General features: G+C 38.8%; 1 protein-coding gene across 4 annotated transcripts in view; it reads left to right on the forward strand.

Annotated features, from left to right (window-relative positions):
* SPAG6 (sperm associated antigen 6) overlaps positions 1-7,260 on the forward strand; it is a 62,436-nt gene extending 55,176 nt beyond the window's left edge. For 3 of the 4 annotated variants that reach the window (XM_036092621.2, XM_078074082.1, XM_036092624.2), the window contains 2 exons: positions 233-378; positions 6,329-7,260. In XM_036092621.2, the coding sequence (XP_035948514.1) occupies positions 233-378; positions 6,329-6,398 (216 nt within the window). In that variant the 3' untranslated portion in view covers positions 6,399-7,260. The remainder of the gene's footprint in view (positions 1-232; positions 379-6,328) is intronic. The other variant, XM_036092625.2, reaches the window with a different exon arrangement.
* Positions 7,261-23,541: the final 16,281 nt, after the last annotated feature.

The following is a 23,541-nucleotide window of genomic DNA, read 5'->3' on the forward strand; positions in this document are numbered from 1 at the left end:
CTTTGCTCATGTTCAAGGCCCTTTACTCCATCTCCACAACATAAAAAGCTAATACATATCTACAAACACTACATTTTACTTCTAATCATTAGCAAGTTTAGGCTCATTCTATTACAGATATATTGCACATAAATTCTCCTTTACAGTTTCTCAGATAGATTATTTCTTTTCACTAATAATAATCCCACTTGGAAAAGCAAAGCTGACATTTTTATGTGCTTGACTTTTCAAGGTACTGCCGCATGACAGCAAAGCTCGACGACTTTTTGTAACAAGTGGTGGACTTAAAAAGGTTCAAGAGATAAAAGCAGAGCCTGGCTCTCTCCTCCAAGAATACATCAACAGTATTAACAACTGTTACCCAGAGGAAATAGTAAGGTGGGAAAAATGGACTTTGAGTAGTTCAAAATTATAATGTAGTTTTTCTGTTTTCAGATCTAGATTTTATATTCATTGTGTCAAAATGTGGTCTTGAAATACTACATAAGACCAATGTACACATTTACTTCTCTCATGATCTCTTTTTCCCCTCAAATTTAATAATGTTCTGATTGACACACACCTCTCCAAATCAAACTGGAATGTCATCTGAGACATATCTATACTAATCCAACACACGCTTTACCAAAGAGTACCTGAATACAGAGTGCAAGTTAAATTAGCAATCTTTAATGTGACCCTGATTTAGAAGGGGCCTGTAGATTCTGATTTTCATAGTTCCCTGCATATTATTTTTCTGCCTTAAGCTCACATTTATATCAAGAGGAGTATTACAAATAGAAAAGAGATGTTGAGTGGCAAAAAGAAAGTTACTATCTATATTTGAAAGAAATGTTTGTGATATGCAGGTGCCTCAGTAATGTAGTAGGAAGTTCTTTTCAAGATTAATTTTTTTAATAAGGTTGATTTACAGAGCATTAAGCTTAAGCCTCAGTCCTTGTAAGGCTAAAGAAGAACTATACCACTAAACCCAAAATAAATAAAAGCAAAGTTACCAAGAAAAGATAGAATGATTTAAACAACTGAATCTTGAAAAACACCAGTAAAACATTCAGAATTAAAGGCCATATTTATCCGTATTTGTCTAATTCTACATTCATTTCTTATTTTCCCTAGTTAATGTTAGAGAATATATATTACAATGTTTAAACCTTATGTTATAATTTACATATGTTATATAAATGCTTCTTCCTATTTAATATCAGTGGTTTTTAATGTATATGGTAACACTCATTGTAAAAAGCACAAAACTAATTTTCTGTTCATATATATTCTTCCAGCAAATTCTTTCTAGAGGTAGAGTTCATATACTTTTGTGAGGTTCATGAGTACTGCTTGACCAAAAGAGTTCCAATAAGTTAGTTTTAAAAATATTAATATATAAAAATATATCTAAGGGGTAGTATATCATAAATGTATATCTACTATATATAATATACAGAAAAAATAATATACAAAAAAGCTTATGTAAAATAGGTGTGAAACCACTAAATGAAAAAAATATGAAAATCTTTTATCAGGAAAAGAAAATAAAGTTAATTTGCATACATTCATCCCTTCAGGGAGAATGCTATTTTATGTAAGTTTAAAATAGCTTTCAATGTAATTTTCTAACATAAACAAAATTACAGGAAAAAAACTAAAAAAGCTGAAGGGCTCAAAATGGAATGACCTATTAGAATTAACCAGCAATAATGTACTTTCTTGAACAGAAGTCTTCTTTCTACTCCTTTCTAGAATTATTTTACAGAGTACTAGGGGAAAATGAAAACTCTGTCATATTATAATTTAATCTGGTGCTTTGTCAAAATACTGTTGTATAATTTTAACCTCACATTCTGTGATCTGGGATTACATTTTTTTTTATTTTATTATGTTATTTTAGTCACCATACATTACATCATTAGTTTTTGATGTAGTTTTCCATGATTCATTGTTTGCGTATAACACCCAGTGCTCCATTCAATACGTGCCGTCTTTAATACCCATCACCAGGCTAACCCATCCCCCCACCTCCCGCCCCTCTAGAACCCTCAGTTTGTTTCTCAGAGTCCATAGTCTCTCATGGTTCGTCTCCCCCTCCGATTTCCCCCCCTTCATTTTTCCCTTCCTACTATCTTCTTCTGTTTTTTTTAACATATAATGTATTATTTATTTCAGAGGTACAGGTCTGTGATTCAACAGGCTTACACAATTCACAGCGCTCACCATAGCACATACCCTCCCCAGTGTCTATCACCCAGCCACCCCATCCCTCCCACCCCCCACCACTCCAGCAACCCTCAGTTTGTTTCCTGAGATTAAGAATTCCTCATATCAGTGAGATCATATGATACATGTCTTTCTCTGATTGACTTATTTCGCTCAGCATAATATCCTCCAGTTCCAACCACGTCATTGCAAATGGCAAGATTTCATTCCTTTTGATGGCTGCATAATATTCCATTGTATATATATACCACCTCTTCTTTACCCATTCATCTGTCGACGGACATCTTGGCTCTTTCCATAGTTTGGCTATTATGGACATTGCTGCTATAAACATTGGGGTGCACATACCCCTTCGGATCACTACATTTGTATCTTTGGGGTAAATACCCAGTAGTGCAATTGCTGGGTCGTATGGTAGCTCTATTTTCAACTTTCTGAGGAACCTCCATACTGTTTTCCAGAGTGGCTGCACCAGCTTGCATTCCCACCAACAGCATATGAGGGTTCCCCTTTCTCTGCATCCCCGCCAACATCTGTCATTTCCTGACTTGTTAATTTTAGCCATTCTGACTGGTGAGAGGTGGTATCTCATTGAGGTTTTGATTTGGATTTCCCTGATGCCGAGCGATGTTGAGCACTTTTTCATGTGTCTGTTGGCCATTTGGATGTCTTCTTTGGAAAAATGTCTGTTCATGTCTTCTGCCCATTTCTTGATTGGATTATTTGTTCTTTGGGTGTCGAGTTTGATGAGTTCTTTATAGATTTTGGATACTAGCCCTTTATCTGATATGTCGTTTGCAAATATCTTCTCCCATTCTGTCAGTTGTCTTTTGGTTTTGTTGACTGTTTCTTTTGCTATGCAAAAGCTTTTTATCTTGATGAAGTCCCAATAGTTCATTTTTGCCCTTGCTTCCCTTGCCTTTGGTGATGTTTCTAGGAAGAAGTTGCTGCAGCTGAGGTCGAAGAGGTTGCTGCCTGTGTTCTCCTTTAGGATGTTGATGGACTCCTGTCTCACATTTAGGTCTTTCAACCATTTTGAGTCTATTTTTTTGTGTGGTGTAAGGAAATGGTCCAGTTTCATTCTTATGCATGTGGCTGTCCACTTTTCCCAACACCATTTGTTGAAGAGACTGTCTTTTTTCCATTGGACATTCTTTTCTGCTTTGTCAAAGATGAGTTGACCATAGAGTTGAGGGTCCATTTCTGGGCTCTCTATTCTGTTCCATTGATCTATGTGTCTGTTTTTGTGCCAGTACCATACTGTGTTGATGATGACAGCTTTGTAGTAGAGCTGGAAGTCTGGAATTGTGATGCCGCCAGCTTTGCTTTTCTTTTTCAACATTCCTCTGACTATTCAGGGTCTTTTCTGGTTCCATACAAATTTTAGGATTATTTGTTCCATTTCTTTGAAAAAAGTTGATGGTATTTTGATAGGGATTGCATTAAATGTGTAGATTGCTCTAGGTAGCATTGACATCTTCACAATATTTGTTCTTCCAATCCATGAGCATGGAACGTTTTTCCATTTCTTTGTGTCTTCCTCAATTTCTTTCATGAGTATTTTGTAGTTTTCTGAGTACAGATTCTTTGCCTCTTTGGTTAGATTTATTCCTAGGTATCTTATGGTTTTGGGTGCAGTTGTAAATGGGATCGACTCCTTAATTTCTCTTTCTTCTGTCTTGTTGTTGGTGTAGAGGAATGCCACTGATTTCTGTGCATTGATTTTATATCCTGCCACTTTACTGAATTTCTGTATGAGTTCTAGCAGTTTTGGGGTGGAGTCTTTTGGGTTTTCCACATAAAGTATCATATCATCTGCAAAGAGTGAGAGTTTGACTTCATTTTAAAAATTGGCTAATTATCTTGTAGAATTCTGATTAGCTGACTTTTCATGGTTCTTATGTTTTTAAAAGCATTAGGTTCTATAGAACTTAGAGGTGTTTTGTAGAAATCTTTGAAACATTGTCTATGAAAATGGACAAATAAAAGCTCAAAATGGTTTTATTTTTGTAATCATATAATTCTCAAGAATCACTTGGTGACTTTTAGAACTAATTATTCTTTATAAGACAGATTATCAGTGGATACATTCTTTCAGCTGTTATTAGCCTAAACATTTATTTCATATTGCCTTGCAGTTTTAGTAATCTTTAAAGATCTCTAATAAAGGTGGCTGGTGTGCTGAGCAGAAAGGGGCTTAGGCCTAGATGTTAGAAGGCCTGAGTTCTAATCTTGACCCATTCCACAGCCAGGAATATTTCTGGAACTCCTCTGTCTTCTGGATCTCTGCCTAGACTAGACTATATTGTAATCAATATAAAAATTATTAATGAGTTATTTCATTTTTTATGCTAAGTTTTTGAAATCTGGTAGGTATTTTATCACCTCTAGTTCATCTCAATTCAGATACTGAATTTTATTAGAAATACTTATCTGTATTTGGAGTATATAAAGTTTACAGTTGAAAAGATAGATTCATAAGTTGTTTCAAAGACACCTAAAAGTTTCACCTAGGGGCACCTGGGTGGCTCAGTGGGTTAAGCTCCCGACTCTTGATTTTGGCTCAGGTCATAATCTCAAGGTCGTCAGATCGAGCCCCACATGGGGTGGGCATGGACCTGCTTAAAATTCTCTCTCTCCTTCTTCCTCTGCCCCTCCCCCTACTTGCACACGTGCTCTCAATCTCTTGAATAAAGTTTCACCTAAAATATCTGAACTGAATATCAGTTTTTACATTTTTATTACAATTAAATAAAAAAATTCAGTTCTTTAGTCACACTAGCCATATTTCTAATGCTCAATAGTCACATGTAGCTAGGGGCTACCACATGAAACAGCACAATTTTTTAAGTTTTGGTTTTTCTAAATCTACTTCTTACCATTTATATAAAAGGTACCTATCTTGTATCTGACCCATTTATCAGGCCTAGGAATGTGAGGCCTGTTTTAAAATTTGTGGCAAACTCAGAGAAACAGTTGTGACTTCCTAAGTGTAAGAGTACTTCAGAGAGACCCACTGTTGAAGGACAGTTTTTTGAAGGGTAGGATGCCTTTAGATGAGAAACATTCTTTAGGGTAAATTTTGTATGTCTCTGTTTAACTATGACTGCCTATAAATACTCTATTTATAAATACTCTATTTACTGTACTCTAACAGAAAATACTGTTCTGTTTTGTTCACCTCCACTTGACAAATTGTGGGAGAAATTAGTATAATATAAGTTGTGAGTTTTTAAGTCAAGCATCTGAGGATAGGTAAAGATAACTAACAAGGACAAAGCAAATCTTAAACATTAGATTTTATCTGGAGAGAATACCTTAGGAAGTTTAATTATTTTGAGTGTTTTGGAAAATTTTAAATTACATTGACTTTTTATCTGTTTATTATATTCTAGAATGCCTGCCAAATTTTATTTGACATACTTTTATGTGCATATAAATTCTTTCCATAGATATGAAGCATTCCATAATGCATTAATCAATATATTTAATACTTTTATACTATTTTATAAAACATTCAATTTATAAATATAAATTTTTCGTACTACAGATGCCCCAAATCAATGAAAATGACTAATTTCCTAAGTTTGTATGATGGGATATTTGTAAACCATTTATTAAATAGTTCTTTAATGTGAATTATACTCCCAGAAATTTTTGTTTTTATTGGTGACCAGATCTGATTAAGACATACAATGAGAATAATCTGTAAGGCAATCAGAATGCAGTCATTGATTAGTAATGTCTACTTTATGAAGAAACCAATTAGCTATGATCACTAAAGCAACACCAGTCATTTAACATAATAAAAACAGTCTCTGTAATAAAATACTAGCCCTGGATCCAAGTATCTTGCTTTGAAAACACCCCTTCTGTGCCACTGCATTAATAGCCCTTCAGTGTTTTGCTATTTATCTAGCACAGTCTTGTGAGTTCGTGTTCTCTTCCTTGATAGTCTCTAACCCTATGCACAACGCATTACTGGAGCACAAGTATTTCGAGTATATTTGAGGTTTCACTGATAGAATTAATTTAGATAAATACCTTATATTGCATCTTTTGTGCCTGCTGTGCTGAACCTTGTCCCAGGTATCTAACAGAAAATTTTCTTTTTCAGGTATTATTCCCCTGGATATTCAGATACACTTCTGCAGAGAGTGGACAGCTATCAACCGCTTACTCACTAAGCAGAGTTCTGTTTTTATACTCTAATTCACAATGGAGTATTTATGAATGACAGTTGTTAAGGCTCTTTCTAAATATTTGAACTAAGTACATTCTAGATTTATTCAGTGTGAAATACCTTTGGATAATATTTTCTAAATTTATGTAATACTTTGAAAAATTAGTGGTCTGAATAGATGAGGAACTACTGGTCATTTGCATAGGATTTGTTCTAAGGGTAAATTTTTGGAAGACACTAAAAGGTCTTAAGGCATTTGTTACTGTTCTTTTGAACCCCTCTCCATAGCCCCCAAACACTCACACCCCCAACTACATATAGATGAAAGATGGTGTTGAAAACTTTTAGTTACTTTGGCCAATTCCTCCTAGACACAGGCAAGGAAAACTGGCCTTGCAAATTCCTCAGCAGGACATAGATGGGAAACAGCCAGAAGAGGAAACTAATGACAGAAGTATGGGGCACCGGAAGAGACTCCGATGCTGTTTGCATCAGTGCATTCTCCAAACACAGGGAATCTATGGATAACCTGTCAGGAAGCTCTCCTCTTCATGCCAAATTTTCTAAGCTCTTTTCTCAGCTCCCTGAAACTCTTCCTTACCTTTCATGGGGCTGGAGAGGAAGGAAGTCAATATTAAGCATTATTCCACTACAGACACGCTTCCCATTTCATTGAAAAGTTTCTGAGTCTAGCCCTGCTCATGAATAAACAAGGAAGCAGGCAAATAAAATGGGTCCTCAGTATACCCTGTCCTCGCTTCACATCCCCAAGTTTTAAAAGCCACATTTTCAGAGATTTAAGAAATAATTTAAAAAGAATACCACTAGACTTAGACTTTGCATGCATTTTCACTTAGAGAGCTGAAAGGAGGTGAGAGGGAGTTTCAAAAAAAAATTTTAAATAAAAACAACATTAGAATCTCCTTTGCCTTTTTTTCTTGTGGTGTACTTCTGACCTTGGGGATTACATGATTAGGTTTAAGTCTTGGTTAGTTGGTGTGTGTGTATGTGTGTGTGTGTGTGTGTGTGTGTGTGTGTTTGTCTGTCTTTTGATCTAGAAGGACATTCCTTACAATGATCTTCCCTGGATATCTCATTTAGCTTATATAAACAGCACTTTATTTTTACAACTTCAGGAATAGGATACTTGACTCTTATTGGTTGAAACTTATTCATACAGTTCACTTGTTATGAAAACAGGTGCATATCAGTGGTGCTGAAGAGAGATGTTGAAAATCTAGGTTCTAAACATATCTGTTACAGAGTAAGGAGTGATAATATTCGTTCAGCTTACTCTTAAGATGCTTATGAATTAACCTCCAATGATACAGGTAACAGTTTTGTAAACTGTTCCATTCTGTGCAAACTGACATATGAACTAAGGGGAATCTTGACAGTCAATAACAGATCACACATTTTGACCGGCAATTGGGCACATCCTTTTAGGTAAGTGGAGTTGATACCAAATGATTATGATAAAAAAAGCTACATTGCCTACCCTCATGGAGTTTTCTAATAGAAACACATTTGCCCAGACCCAGGGAATAAAATAGGCACAAGATACTGAACACAAAACGGGCATATTTCATGTAAAAGCAAATGACAGTCTCATATTTACAGGAGGTTGTCCTGTTTTTCTTTCTCTTTTCAAATTTTTAATTCTAGTTGCTTTTGACCTGTTTTTCTAATCTTTTCCTCTCAAACTACCCCCTTAAAGGATTAGATTTGCTCATTTCTAATCTTGATTTGAGGTCCTGCATAACATAAACCCTGACCTTAAACTCCTGGGTGAGGCCATCCCCATTCCAATGTGTCAAGTTCAGAAACTAACCTTGAAAGAGTGATTTGTCTGTTTTCAAATCACCAACTCTTTGATTAAGTTAGGAGCTAGTGAATGTTGAGGCTGGTGTATACTGTAGCTTATTTTGCCACAAAATTTACTATCTAGAGAATACTGATTTGTAGCTATTCTGTTTCAGAGATTAAAAGGATTAAATGACAGTCATAACTGTAACTATTACATTTACTAGTCCATTAAGGGACTTCGGACTTTTAAAATATGATTTGGCTATGCAATTATTTTTCTAGTAATATGAATATTTACGGGTTTACGGGTTTTTTTAAAGATTTTATTTATTTGTCAGAGAGAGAGCACATGCGCAAGAGAGAGCACAAGCAGGGGGAGCAGCAGGCAGAGGGAGAGGGAGAAGCAGGCTCCCCGCTGAGCAGGGAGCCCGATGCGGGGCTCAATCCCAGGACCCTGGGATCATGACCTGAGCCGAAGGTAGACGCTTAACCGACAGAGCCACCCAGGCGTCCCCTTATGGGTTTTTAAAAGAAGAACCATTAGAGAGAGAGAAAGAAAGAGCAAGAGTGGGAGGGGAGAGGCAGAGGAAGAGGGAGAGAGAATTTTTTAAGCAGACTGACTCTGCACTGAGCGCAGAGCCCCACACAGGGCTCAATCTCACCACCCCAGGATAACGACCTGAGCCAAAAGAAAGAGTCTGATGCTTAACCAAATGTGCCACCCAGGTGCCCCACTTTTGTTTTTAAGAGGATTTCACAGGGCATAAAATTAAATATTCAGTGATATTGCTTTAAAGAATGGTAAGTTTTATTGTAATTAATCTTTTAAAAAAATTAGGAAATATAGGAGAGGATAAAGAAAAAAGCAAAAACATCACTCCAAATCTCACAACCCAGAAAATAATTGTCATTAACAAGCTGACATAATCCTAGATACCTCCCTGAGCCTTTGTACAGATAAATTTTTTAGAGAAGTGTATTCATGCTATCCGTGCTGTTTTAAAATAAAAAGCAAAAGTTGTAATAGCTTGTTTCACAGAAGATGGAGGTTTTTCATTTTTTTTATTTCAGTGGGTCTAATAGGGGAAAGGTCTCCTCAGTGGTAAATTAAGGATCAATATAAAATATTTATAAATGGGCTCCTTTTATTAATGATTGACTAGTATTTGCTATACAGATTTTATCTTTTATATTTTTTGGGTTTTTTTAGCAGACATTTTATTTCATAATTTCATAAGTGATTTTATTAAAACAGACCATGAAGTTTAAGGTCTTTTTCTTTTCTCTTCATACCTGAAGTTATGACTTTGTGAATGCTACAAGGATTTTATTCTTATTTTTATTTTTTATTTTTTTTTAGAGAGAGTGCATGTGGCGGGGGGGGGGGGGGGGAGACGGGGCAAAAGGAGAGGAAGAGAGACAATCTTAAGCAGGCTCCACGCCCAGCGCAGAGCTCAACACGAGGCTGGATCTCACGACCCTAAGATCATGACCTCAGCTGAAATCAAGAGGTGGACGTTTAACCGACTGAGCCACCCAGGCACCCCTAAATGTTACAGAGATTTTAAATTGAGTGCTATTTATGGCTTACCAGTTTTACAACACTGGATCAATATGACACTAAAAATATAACATTTTGCAAGGTGGGTTGGTGTAGATATTTATATATTAAAATAAAGCTTATAATTTTTCCCATGTATACAGAATTGGTGGTAATACATTCCGGCTAAAATTTATACTAAAATATAGAATGTATACATTACTGATGGTAAGTATTTACTCAAAGTATTTTTGGATATAAAGAAGTCCAATCCTTTGAGAACTACTGTAACCTATTATTGACTTCTCTGCTTTTTGAATTTCTGTAGCACATATAGTTTAAATCACACAAGTGTAATTAAAATTCCAAAGAGAATGTCATCATTCTCCCATTTTTTTTTTCTTCACGAACTTAAGTATGACCTTTTCCTTGGATGAAGCACCCTGTGCTTTTCTGTCCCCAGTGGCACCCAGCACTGTTGTAAGCATGCAGGAGCACCAGGAGCTGGCTGGGCTGAGCATCAGGGCAGCGCAGCCCTCTGTGGTCACGTCTCTTCAAGTCCCTACACCTTACTTTTTCTGAAAGATCTTTCTTTTCTTTTTTTTTTCTTTTTTCTTTTTTCTCTTTCTTTCTTCTTTCTTTCTCTCTCTCTTTCTTTGACAGAGAGAGAGAGCGCGCACAAGCAGGGGGAGCGGCAGGCAGAGGGAGAGAAGGAGAAGCAGGCTCTCTGCTGAGCAGGGAACCTGACGTGGGACTCGATCCCAGGACCTGGGATCATGACCTGAGCCAAAGGCAGACGCTTAACCATCTGAGCCACCCAGGCACCCTTGAAAGACCATCATTTAATGTAGAAGAGCACAGGCTCTAGAGTTAGAGACCCATTTTAGAATCTCAAAACTGCTATACCCTGACTCAGTGGCCTTCAGCAAGTTACCAATAGTACCCATTTTATAGGATCCTGAGGATTAAACAGGGTGAATGAGCACAGGCCCTGGCATGTAGTATGCAGTGACAACACTAACTATATGGTATCTTTGCGTATTAGAAAAAGATGCACTCTCCTCAAGACACTTTACTTTCATCTAGCAGAAATTGTTGTAATATTCTGATTTTTAGATTAAGACACTTTACTGCCATCTACTGGAAAATTCTCTTAGTAAATATGCAAATCCATGATTTCTATAATGTGAACCACATCCCCTTATTGTGCAGGTGCCCTTGTGCAGTATACAACCTGCACAACTGTGCACATATGTGCTCAGTAGATCATATTTGCTACTCTTCTTTTCACTTTTGTAAATGGGGTTTGGAAGAAAATTCCAGATAAACAATGCTATTGTATGAAGCAATTCATTAAAAAAAGTCAAGGAGTCAAAGTTAATCTCTATAAATAGTTTATCTCTATTTTGTTACAAAGCCTGGAAACATTTGAGCTTACTACTTCTTTTGGTTCCCACTTCCCACACAGAAAGGTATGTTCTACAGTAAAACCTGCAATTTAAGTTAGCAGAGATACGAACTAAGCCATTATTCTGGCATTTATAAAAACCGAAAGACCAAATAGGGGACATATATATGCAAAATCAAAGTATGTTCTGGAATAATCTATATAGCATTTTAATCTTGATTTTAAAATTAGTTTCAGAATATTACATCGTTAATGCAAGATGGTGGATCTCTGGAAAGCAACTCTGCTGGGGCTCTGCTATCCTTTCTTCATCCCAGAACCTGGGCTGGGATATGACGGGTGACTCTTCTAGCCAGATAGCCTTCATTGAAGGGGTCATTTTAGGACCTTTTTGTACACAAAAGGCAAAAATCTGGCTCATTTTCATACCTAGCAGTCCAATCATGAAGAAGGTTGACTACAGTTGGGTAAGGGAGAGTTTATTGATAATGGGAACTCTCTCTCAGGATACAGGATTCATCTCCTTGGCAAGGACCCTAGGAGCTGGGATGGCTCTTGGAAGCTTGGAGGAAGTGACTTCCCATAGGAAATGAAGTGGAAATGCTGCATCTGCCATGGGAGACGGGAAGAAGGTATCATGTGACTTGAGGGCTGCTCATGCTGCTGCACAGACCCTAGATAGGACTGGAAAACCCACTGGCAGACTCTGTTCTAAGAGAAGCCCAGAGAACACCCCATTTACCAAGATGGTAAGAAATGAACTGTTAAGAGGGTAACAACCATTGAGAATCTCAGTAATAATGCTCTTCCTATGCCAGGGTTGACTGGTGGAGACAGTGTTAGAAAACTGAGCTCCTTAGTAGGGATGATGGGGTCCCGAAATAATAGAGGCCAGGTGAATACTTAACTGTCAGAAGCAGCAAGGTGTGTGCAATTATTGCAATGAGTTGCAAAACTGGAGTGGCAACCAAGAATCCAATCTGTAGACAGCCATGAAGACAGTTAAAGGAACTCAGTGTTTCTAGAGGTAGTCATTAAGGGTATCCATTTATAAAATAAAAATCAATGAAAAATGGATGGTCAGTAGGCTAAGGGCAGCTTCGTCACAGTCACTTGCCCAGTTTCCAGACCTGAGTCAATTCTCAGATCTGGAACCAACTGACTGAAGGACAGACTGGCTGCAATGAGGATGGAGCCTGAAATGCCTCATCCAGTGTATTCAGGGGCTATTTCCCATGCACTTCAAAATACTGCCCCCATCCTTTTAGTGGGTGACAGAGCACTGCAGCAGGGGTACGCCCCAGGACAAGGGGCCCTGCCAGATCACTCAGCAGGCCCTGTGGATCTGTGGTGGGAAAGGATGCTGTGCAGAGTTACTGCTAATCCCAATAGGGGAACCAGAGTATAGGCTCCTGGGATTTGGAAGCAAGGTCATACCATCTATAGTAAAGAACTTTACACCATTTGAGAAGAAGTTCTTATAGACTGATGCCCTGATTGAGACAGAGCAACTGACCATGGGACATCAAGTAACTAACTCTGCAACCAGAGATAATCATGAACTAGGTTCTATCAGACCCATCAGGTCATAATTTGGGTGGGCCCAGCAGCAATCCATCATAAAATGGGAATGTAAGATCCAGGATTGGGCATGGGCAGGAGGGCCAGAGGGCACAAGTCAGTGGTTCCAGCTGGTGGCCCAGATCTCCATGTCTTCTACCACTATTGTGCTGGCATTCACAACTATGGGTTCATAACTAGCTCACGACTGTGGCTACATGGGGGAGTCTCTTATGGCCAGCTGACAGAAGAGGAGAAAGGCCAACCTTCATTTACAGATGGGTTGGCCCAGCACAAGAGTGTAAGCCAAAAAGAGGGGCTGCTGCACTGCAGGCCTGCTTAGGGGGGCCCTGAAAACAGTGGTGAGGGCAAGTTTCTGGCGATGCACCTGGTTGTCTGCTTTGTGTGGAAACAAGAATAGTTCAAGGTAAGAATATACACAGGCTCATGGACAGTGGTAAATGCAGTGGCAATTTGGCCAGAGGCTTGGAAGGAGAAATATTAGTATATCATGGATAAGGTGTGGACACAAAGTGTGAAGAATATTGTGTCCCAGGTTCATGCATATCAAAGTGCCACCATCAGATAGGCACTAAATAACATTCATGACCCAGCCAGGGACATCAGCCAGTCTCTCATCAGCTACTGTAGTGCTGGCACTAATGGGTACTTAAGTGGAGTAGCCATGGTGATGGGGATGGTGGCTACGAATAGGGCTTCGACTCATCAAGGCTGATCCAGCCACTGCTGCCACCAAATATCCAATCTGTCGATCAGAGAAATGAATGCTGACCCCCCAGTTACAGCACCATCCCTCAAGGCAACCAACCAACCATCTGGAGGTAAACTGACTACAGTGGACCTCTGTATTCATCTTGACTAGGGTTGTTATATAGTCTAAGGATAAGTTTTCCTTTTCTATCTACAGGACCCAGCCAACATCACCATCTGAGAAGAAGGAATGTTTGATCTACTGACACAAGATCCCATACAACACTGCTTTGGACCAAAGAGTACACTAGTACACTGGTCCAATCCCATACTGCATCTTAAATCACTGGCATGACAGAAGGGTAGAATGGCCTCTTAAAGACACAGTTGAGGCTCCAGCTAGGAGATGATACGCCTTGAGGTTGAGATGCCACCCTAAACCTTTAACCGTTAGATGGTACTGTGTCCCCAACAGGTAGAATATATGGGTCCAGGAACTATGGGGGAAAGTAGGTGGCATTCCCAGTGGTATACTTGGAGAGTTCCCAGTGGTACACTTGGAAAGTTTGTGCCTCCTGTCCGCAAAACTTTAGACTCTGTGGGTCAGAAGGTCTTGTTCTCTGAGGGTAAAGCTTCATCAGTGGACACAAAGTCCCACTGTACTTTATATGATGGCTGCAGCTCTAGTCACTTCAGTCTCCTTATGCCAAGAGACCAGGAGGAAGGAAAGGAGTGACTAAACTAGCAAAGATCATTGATCCTGATCATCAAAAGGTAGAGCTCTGTTACAGAATGCAGAGAGGGAACAATGTTTGGCACACAAATGATCCAATGGAGTCTCCTGATGCTCCCATGCCCAGTTTTAACAGTAAACAGATAAGAACAGAAGCCATGATCTAAGATGGGAATGATGACCAGGTCTTAAGACTCTTGGAGATGAGGGTCTGGGTCACCTACCAGGCAATATGCTTCAACCAACATGGGTGCTAGCTGAGGCAAATCTAGAATGGGTGGTGGAGAAGGAAATAAAGTACCAGTTACTGAAGGCTTGAGATCCACTGCATCTGTAGCAACTGTAGTTTTCCCACAAACCTTCTTGTAAGTTTCCCCAGCAATAAAGGCCAACCAGAATCCTAGACTTGCTGGTTATTAGGTGGATGAATTTATTATAAGAAACAGTTGGTGGCACGTGAAAAGATGCTCAACATCACTCATCATTAGGGAAATGCAAATCAAAACCACAATGAGCTATCACCTTACACCTGTCAGAATGACTAGAAACAAAAGGACAAGAAATAACAGGTGTTGGTGAGGATGTGGAGAAAAAGTAACTCTTGTGCACTGTTGGTGGGAATGTAAACTGGTGCAGCTACTGTGGAAAACAGTATGGAGGTTTTCAAAAAATTAAAAATAGAAATACCATATGATCCAGTAATTCCACTACTGGGTATTTACCCAAAGAACGAAAACACTAATTTGAAAAGATATATGTACCCCTATGTTTACTGCAACATTGTTTATAACAGCCAAGATATGGAAGCAACCCAAGTGTCCATCAATATATGAATGGATAAAAAAGTTGTGGAATGTGTGTACATATATATATACACATACATACACATATATACACCCACTGGAATATTACTCAGCTATAAAAAAGAATGAAATCTTGCCAATTGTGACAACATGGATGGATCTAGAAAGTATCATGCTAAGTGAAATAAGACAGAGAAAGACAAATACCATATGATTTCTCTTATACAGAGAATCTAAAAAACAAAACAAATGAACAAAGAAACACATAAAAAGCAGAAACAGACCCACAAATACAGAGAACAAACAGATGGTTGCCAGAAGGGAGAAGGGTGAGGGGCTGGGCAAAATGGGGGAAGGGGAGTGGGAGGTCCAGGCTTCCAGTTATGGAATGAATAAGTCACAGGAATAAAAGATACAGCATAGGGAATATAGCCAATGGTATTGAAATTGTGTGGTATGGGGACAGACGGCAGCTACACCTGCGGCGAGCACAGCGTAATGTATAGAGGTGTCGAATCACTATGTTGTACACCTGAAACTAATGTAACACTGAGTGTCAACTACACTTCCGTAAAACAAGGAAAGAAGCAGCAGATGGGTCTGAGCAGGGATGAACTGTAATGGACGCTCCTCTTCAAAGCCAAGGGCCAATGCACCTATCCATTCTCCAGCTGCAGCTCTTTCCTAGGCAAAGCTTTTCTATCCTTACCACAAATATAAACTGAATTAAATACTCAACCCACAACCTGAATGAGCCTTAATAATTTGCTAACTCTTAAAATTAACACCTTAAGTTGAACCCCTCCCCCAAAGCTTAAGAACACTTAGGCAACTAGTTTAAATTGGAACCAAACCAAACCAGAACATCACATTTTCTCAGATCTAAACCCAAAGCACAGTTTCAGACACTTTGCACATTTAACCCTAGCTAGCCTCTTTTTGGCCTTAGTAGCTCTTGCTAATCAGAAGCTTCTAACTTACTCAGATGGGGAAGAAAACATCAGTTGTATTTCCAAAAGTAATTCCACACCCACGCAACATCATACCCCCCAAGTCACATCATACAAGCAAGTGACACCTGGCTGATTAATTGTAAAGTCATCTCGGTTCTCCTTGATTTAGCCTAACGAAGGCTCTGAATATAAAGGGTGAAATCTTAACCTCATTTACGATGAGGTTGCCTCACAGCTCAGGCAAAATCTCTGGGTTTCTCATCCAAGGGCAGGGGTGGGGGTGGGAGTAGGGAGGGAGTTAAACAGTATTCATGTGGAAAATTATTCTTAGAAGTCTTTAGATTGCTGCTCATACGAGAGATACAGGTCTGGGTTTCAGCAACACAAGGTCAGGAACCATTCATCTCTGTATCCAACATATCACTTAGCATGGCTGCCTGGCACTCAGTAGATCAATAGAGTCCCTGCAGAGTTCCTTGAGCCACGCTGGTTGTTGGCAGCAGGGACCTTGGCCAGGACACTGGGAAAGTAGCCTGCCCGAGCAAGAAGAGGCTCTTTCCAAGCTGCACTCTGTCCAGACTGCTGCCATTCTGTTTACACTGGGCATCGGAATCTGGCTGTACTGTCAGCCACAGCCCCTCAAGTCAAGTTAGTGCTGCCTCACGCAGTTCTTCTTAGGACTTTAAGATGATAGCAAAAAGGCCCAGTTTCAAAGGAATGAACCCCCACGTAGAACAATTCTGAGTTTATTAAACTGTGAGAGCTTGAATGCGTACTCCATGCGTGTGAATCAAACTCTACGGGGATTTTCGGGTTTGACACAGAGAAACACTGAGCAGGGGCTGGTGGCTGAGTCGCTGGTGCTGGGCTTTGGAGGAACCAGTGGACTTCCTGGGCCAAGTCTCCCAGAGGAAGGCTTGGCTGTTCCACTCTTCCCTGCATTCCACAAGGTCCTGAGTATCCTCCCAGTAAATCTGCACTTTCATTTAGGTTCTCTCCAGTTGGTTTCTGTCACTTGCAAATGGAAGCAAAGCACTGTAGAGGAAACCAGTGTCCAGAATGATGGTGTCACCGAAGGAAGAGGTGGGATGCAGGAAGGAAAGTGAGTGGAGCTGGGGTGAAGGCTCTAAGAATCACCTTTCTTCAGCTACAGGCAAGCGGCTGCACGTGGACGGCTGACTGGAGCTCAGCAGAGGCCTGCCAGGGGCAGCGCCCAGGAAGGGTGGGTTTTAAATATTCATCTCAAAAGCTGAATGTCTTCTCTTCCTCTCCTGTCTGCTTAAGAATCTCTCCAACAGTTCTTGCTCCAACTACTTGTTTTGAGTCTCCCTCCCTCAGCTCCTTTTCTTTCCAAGGTGCTAACTGCTAACAAGAGGGCCACAGAGTTCTTTTGATTCCAGGACTGTTTCTCTGAATTATCAGCCATGTTCACTGAGCCTGAGGAGGGAACTCGGACAGTGACCGAATCCCTGCCCCTTCTCTCCATCTTCCCAAGCATCTCATTGTGAAAATGTGGAAGTCAAATCCTGCCTCTGGCTCAAGCCATCTACTTAGATGAGTTTACTGGCTCCGCTGGAAGGGCAGGCTAAATTAGGAAAGGGAAGAGAGCTGTGAATTTAAGAGAAAACTACACCAAATCTGTGTGGGAGGAGGGACGGAAGAGAGGAGGAATTTGGACCATTTATTTGCAGCATGTCTTACTGACAGTTAAATACAGTGGTTTGTTCTGTTTTCTGCCACTCGAGGGTTATTTAATTAAATTCATGACCTAGGATGCTAACCAGCCCCACATCTAAAATAATTGCTTCTCTGTTGGTGAGATGTAAAGCCGGGATTGATTTTCCCCTGGCCGATAGCTCTCCTTTCTGAGTCATGAATGTCATCTCCACTCTCCTCCCCACGTAATTTGATCTCTGAATTTGATCCCTATTTAGTAGTACACTTCGCTAAACAGATGTCTGAGTAATTAAAATCCCACATGGGCACACTCGTCCGTGAGTTACATCTATTTAATAGCCAGCTCAGAAACTTTTCACCCTCGGCTTTTCTGCCATCCTGGTGTCCCATGTCACTGGCCTTTAGCAGGCTTCAAATATTAGAGCTCCAGCCGGCTATGTTTGTTTTCCTGCATTCACAGAGCCTCTCTTCAGTTCTGACTGAATTTTCTCACAAATCCCTGATCTCTTTCTCCTTCAGCTCACCTGGATTTTCTGTACAGTTTTCCACCAGCATTCAAATTCTCATGAGATGAATCATCCTACATTTCATTCATGCCAGCACCAGCAATAAAAAAAAGAAAAAAAATCAGAACAATGTTGTTAGAACCATGGATTAAGGGTGCCTTTTATTTTTTCCCCCTGAGGCATAGCCAAATATTTTAGTCTGAACAATCCCCCCATTTTTTTTTTTTTTAACTATTTGAGATCAAATACTGGAAACCTGTTTGGTTGCTACAGGTCACTGAAAGATTTTGATGGCCCAAAATTATAGAAGAATGTGTGTTTGGAGCAGGAAAGGGAAGTTAGGAAGGACTTATTATATGGAATTTACTCACTTTTTTTAAAAAAGATTTTTTATTTATTTTTTGACAGAGAGAGACAGTGAGAGAGGGAACACAAGCAAGGGGAGAGGGAGAGGGAGAGGGAGAGGCAGACTTCCCACAGAGCAGGGAGCCCAATGCGGGGCTCGATCCCAAGACTCTGGGATCATGACCTGAGCTGAAGGCAGATGCTTAAAAGACTGAACCACCCAGGCACCCCTGAATTTACTCACTTTTGAGAGATGATTTAGACGGAAATTTATTTATGAAAATATATAAAGAGATAATGTTAAGACAAATCTTATGATACTGATATAACATTACATAAAACTTGAGGTTAATACTGTAATTTATAGTAGGTAAAAAATTTCCCTTGTAATTGATGGCGCATATTGACTTTAAGAATATTTTGAAATGAGTTTAGGATATATTGATCTTTTTTGATACCTATCAATTAAAACTTGAACAAAATCAGATAAGGTGAGAGTCATATAGCAAAAGAATTCTTTATTTTCCTACTTTTAAATACAGTTGCAGTGCATTTAACATGGATTATTTTATAAAAGTTTCTCAGAACATGTATGCTTCTTGTGAAGTTCCTTTGTATTTGCAACATTGCAGAATAAAAAATAATGTAATCAAAAAGCAAGCAACGAGTTCAGAAGTTAACTAATACTATTTTGGTTATAGGTAAAGAAATTCTAAAAGTATTCGTCTAAACTTTATTATCATGATTGTATTTAAAAACTAGGTGAAAATCCTATTGTGCAATGGGAGCTTTGTTTTGGTGGTTTACACAACTGCTAGCCTTGTTATCTGAACTAGCAAAGGCCAGGTACATAAACAGAGACATAAATTAACAACAGGCTTCTTAGACCAACAGTGACATGGAGTAGCAGCTAGTATTTCAGGAAGGTAGACGAGTTCAACATGATGGATGGGATTTCTTTCGCTGTTTATCATCTAGCATCGTTATATCTATATCGTTATAAAGCTGATGGGTCTGGAGCTAGCTGTGCTCAGGATAACCTCCCCTTGATAAAAAGGAGAGCTGTTCCCAGCTCCTTTCCCGTCCATGCAGCTTATGCTTAATCTACTTGAAGTTTAGGGCACTTCTTTCTCTGATCCAAGCCTTCGAAGGCTTGTTTTCCCTGCAGTCATTTCTTATCACATGCTCATCCATGCTCTGTCAGCTTCTTTCAGATCATTAAAAAAAGATCACTAATTCCAATAACCCATTTATTTCTGGGTTCCCACTGCCTCAGTGTAAACTGGGGAGAATTTTTCCTGACGTCACAAAATTGTGAGGGTCAAATGAGCTCCTGTGGATGAAAGGACTTCATACATGGTTACATGTGGCCACAGAGCTTGGGCTCCAGCTCCGACTGCCCGGTTCAAATACTGTTTTCTAGCTGTGACAACTTGAGCAAGCTACTTAACTTTTCTGGACTCCAGTTTCCTAATGTGGAAAATGGACATTATAAAAGTACCTAAATCGTGGGGTTGTTTGGTGGTGGTTACATGAGACAATTCATGCATATTACGAGGTAAGAACATGCCTGGAACAGTCCCCGTTTTAAGCCCCAGTGAGTGTTAGCACAAGTGTAGGCATCAGTTCACGTCCACAACTTCATCTCCCCCCAGGTCTGGGCCTTCGGGGACCTGTCCTCATTTAGTAACTATGGAATGCTAGGCTCTATCCCTTGGGCATGGTCTGTGACAGCTAAGGTTGGAGCAGGATCTAAGAATCCTGGCTGAGCACACGTATAAACTGGCAGGTACCTTTAACACCTGCCTCTTTCTTAAGTCTTGTCCACTTGCCTTGGCTTCTTCTCCAGTGACTTTGTTTTGAATGATGTTTATCTTGATATTTTAGTTTGCTGCCTATTTGAACATACATCACAAAGATAAACCCTTCCTAATCTGGAAAATGGGGAGAGTAAGTATCTGCTCCTGGGTTTGTAATGAGATAAATCAAGTGAACCTCCTTCAGAGGAGACAGGAAGCACAATATTCTAGGGGTGCTTTTGAAAAAGAAAGTGGGCAAAAAGCATTTGTAATCCAACTATCATCACATGAAATGACGTGGAAACAAACAAAACATAAAAACAACAAAAACCTAGCATTCTAAAAATGGGATAAATGATTCTTCCAAACCCTTAGCATTATTATTTTTACAAAACTTTCTTAAAGGATAAGATGTTAGCTATTGGTTTAGTATTTACCAAGAAGTTTTTAAAAATTTTGTTGTTTTCATCAGGAATGTTAGATTTTTATCACCTATTAACATGATAGGGGTTTTCATATGTGACCTAAATGTATGATTTGTTACTTCAGTTATTGTATTATTAAAATTCCTGGCATTTCTAGGACAAAATCTACCTGATCATGTTAAAAATTACTTAGCTTCATTGAAAATAATTTGCTATTTTCTTTTTTTTAAAAAAGATTTTATTTATTTATTTTTAAAGATTCGAGACAGAGAGAGCATGGTGGGGAGGGGCAGACGGAGAGGAAGAGAGAATCTTCAAGCAGACACTCTGCTGAGTGTGGAGCCCAACACAGGCTCAATTCCATGACCTTGAGATCATGACCTGAGCTGAAACCAAGAGTTGGACACTAAACCAACTGAGCCACCCAGGCGCCCCCAAGATTTTATTTTTTTAAGTAATCTCTGCACTCAATGTGGGGCTCGAGCTCCCAACCCCGAGATCAAGAGTCACACGCTCCATCAATGGAGCCAGTCAGATGCCCCTGATTTTGTCATATTTTCAAGGGGAATTTTGACATTGAATTTCTTATGAGTTTGTATTTTCTGAGTGTACTTTTGTAATATTTTTGACAGGCTTTATAATAATTTTATTTGCTTCATAAAATGGGTTAAATTGTTATATCTTTATGTATTTAGAAAGAGAATTATATGTCCTTAAAAATTTGCAAAGATTTGCCTACAGGGCTGAGCCTTTTTTGATTTCTTCTCTGGTTTTGATTTACTTATTTTTTTCTATTTCTTGATTCAATGTGGGTGATTTATGTTTTTCCAGAAAAAAAAAATCTAACAGCATGTAGTTAACTACACATAGTATTCTCATATAATTAAAAAAAAAAACCCAAAAGCTTTTCCATAGCCATTATGTCTTTCTCCTTTTTAATTTATACTTTCTCTTTTTTATGAAATAGGTTTGCCAGATATTTCTCTACTTTCTTTCCATTTTTTCCAAAAAAAATTACTTTTGGAATTGATCAATAATTGTGTTTTTGGTTTGTTTTCTAATTCACTGATTTCTGCTTCAATCTTTCCTTAATTCTCCTTTTCTCAAAGTTAATTTAAGCATTACTCAGTTCACTTATTTTTATTCTTTCTTGTTGAATTTTCTCCTGCTAAACAATGTTACTAAGGTTGGCCTGGTTTCAAATGACTTTTGGGTATTTCTAAAAATTAAATCTAATCTCAGAGGAGGAAGATTTTCTATCACTGATGGGATGATGTCATTTAAAGAAATGTTACTCAGTCTCTTGTGGCAAATTTCTAAAGAAATTTTTAAATGTTTGAGTAATGGAAATACAATTGCAGCAAGCTTATGACCTATTCTGAAGGGGGCAACATCTATTTGTATATATAAAGTCTGTGCATTTGCTAGAACATCATCTGCCTTTACATATTTGAAAAGAATCAAGTGCTAGGACTTAAAGAGTAGCTCACATTTGCTTAATGGGATGTCCTCTGATACTGAATACTATAACTGAAGATATGTTTAAATAATTTTTTGTTTTGTGAAAATGTGTTTACATACCTTCTGTGTACAGCCTGGCTTCATATTTGCTTGTAATTGAAATTAATCCCAAATAGAAATGCAGATTTTTCAAAGGCAAAGATTAAAAATTGTTCATATGATAGGATGACAAAGTTTTCTCTGCAAAAATCAATTCACTATGATGATGTACATGAAGGCAGAACATTTTTTCTAAAATAATTTTTTAGGGCACCTGGGTGGCTCAGTCAGCTAAACGTCTGCCTTCGGCTCAGGCCATGATCTCAGGGTTCTGGGATCGAGCCCCACATTGGGATCTCTGCTCAGCGGGCAGCCTGCTTCTCCCTCTCCCACTCCCCCTGCTCGTGTTCCCTCTCTCACTCTGTGTCAAATAAATAAAATCTTTCTTAAAAAAATAAATAATTTTTAACACTCTGATAGGCCACATTATAAGCAATAAAAAGAATAAATACTGTGCCAAGAGAAAGGCAGATTTGCAAGTGTGACCTTTGCCAACATATGTAGCAGAAGATCATCAGATCCACGTGTTTGTAGACTATGTAACAGTATTTAAGTGGCCAGGAAAGGAAAGATTTTGTGGTCAAGAAAGTGGAAATGTCCTTTTTAACATATGACCCTGACCAGTCCCATCTCAAGTAACTGTTGATCAAGTTACAGATGGTTGGCAAGCCAGGTGGGAGGGAAGAGAAACGTCTGACAAAGTTGCAAAACACAGGCCACAAAGCAAGTGGCTGTTATCATTAAAAATACAAACTTACTTAAATCTTCAATAATTAAAATAATGCAAAGAAAAATTGTTTTGCAAAGCATTCCAGAAAAAGTTGTTTCAAAAGGCTTTTACATAAAATTTTAGGGAAGACAGAACATGGCTTTATGAATAAACCAAAAACATAACTAGACACCCCCCAACTAGTAACTTCATGATCATGATGGAAAACATTTTGTGAATATATTTGAAATATACATATATTTCTTTTGCACCTACATGCATTTCAAGTTTTTTAAGCTTCCAAATGTTTAAAACATGTTAAGTTTCTGTGCTCTAGGAATTTTCTTTGAGACATTAGGAACCAATAAATGGAAAAGCAAACTTTTATCTCTACCAGCTTTAAACAGAGGCATGTATATATAAATTTATGTATTCAGTATTGGTCTTAACTGGTTGCCTTTTAAAGTAGTTTAGGGTTAACAAGACAGTAAGCCAGAGCCAAAAATAACCTTAATTGTTTGTTATCGTGGCTGTGAAATTTTCAGTAAAGCACAGACCTAAAGTCCAAATGCTGCTAAAGGATTACCTTAGAAAGCAGAGCCTGAGGCCAAG

The sequence above is a fragment of the Halichoerus grypus genome, chromosome 6, assembly GCF_964656455.1.
Source record: "Halichoerus grypus chromosome 6, mHalGry1.hap1.1, whole genome shotgun sequence".
In the NCBI taxonomy this organism is placed as follows: Eukaryota; Metazoa; Chordata; class Mammalia; order Carnivora; family Phocidae; genus Halichoerus; species Halichoerus grypus.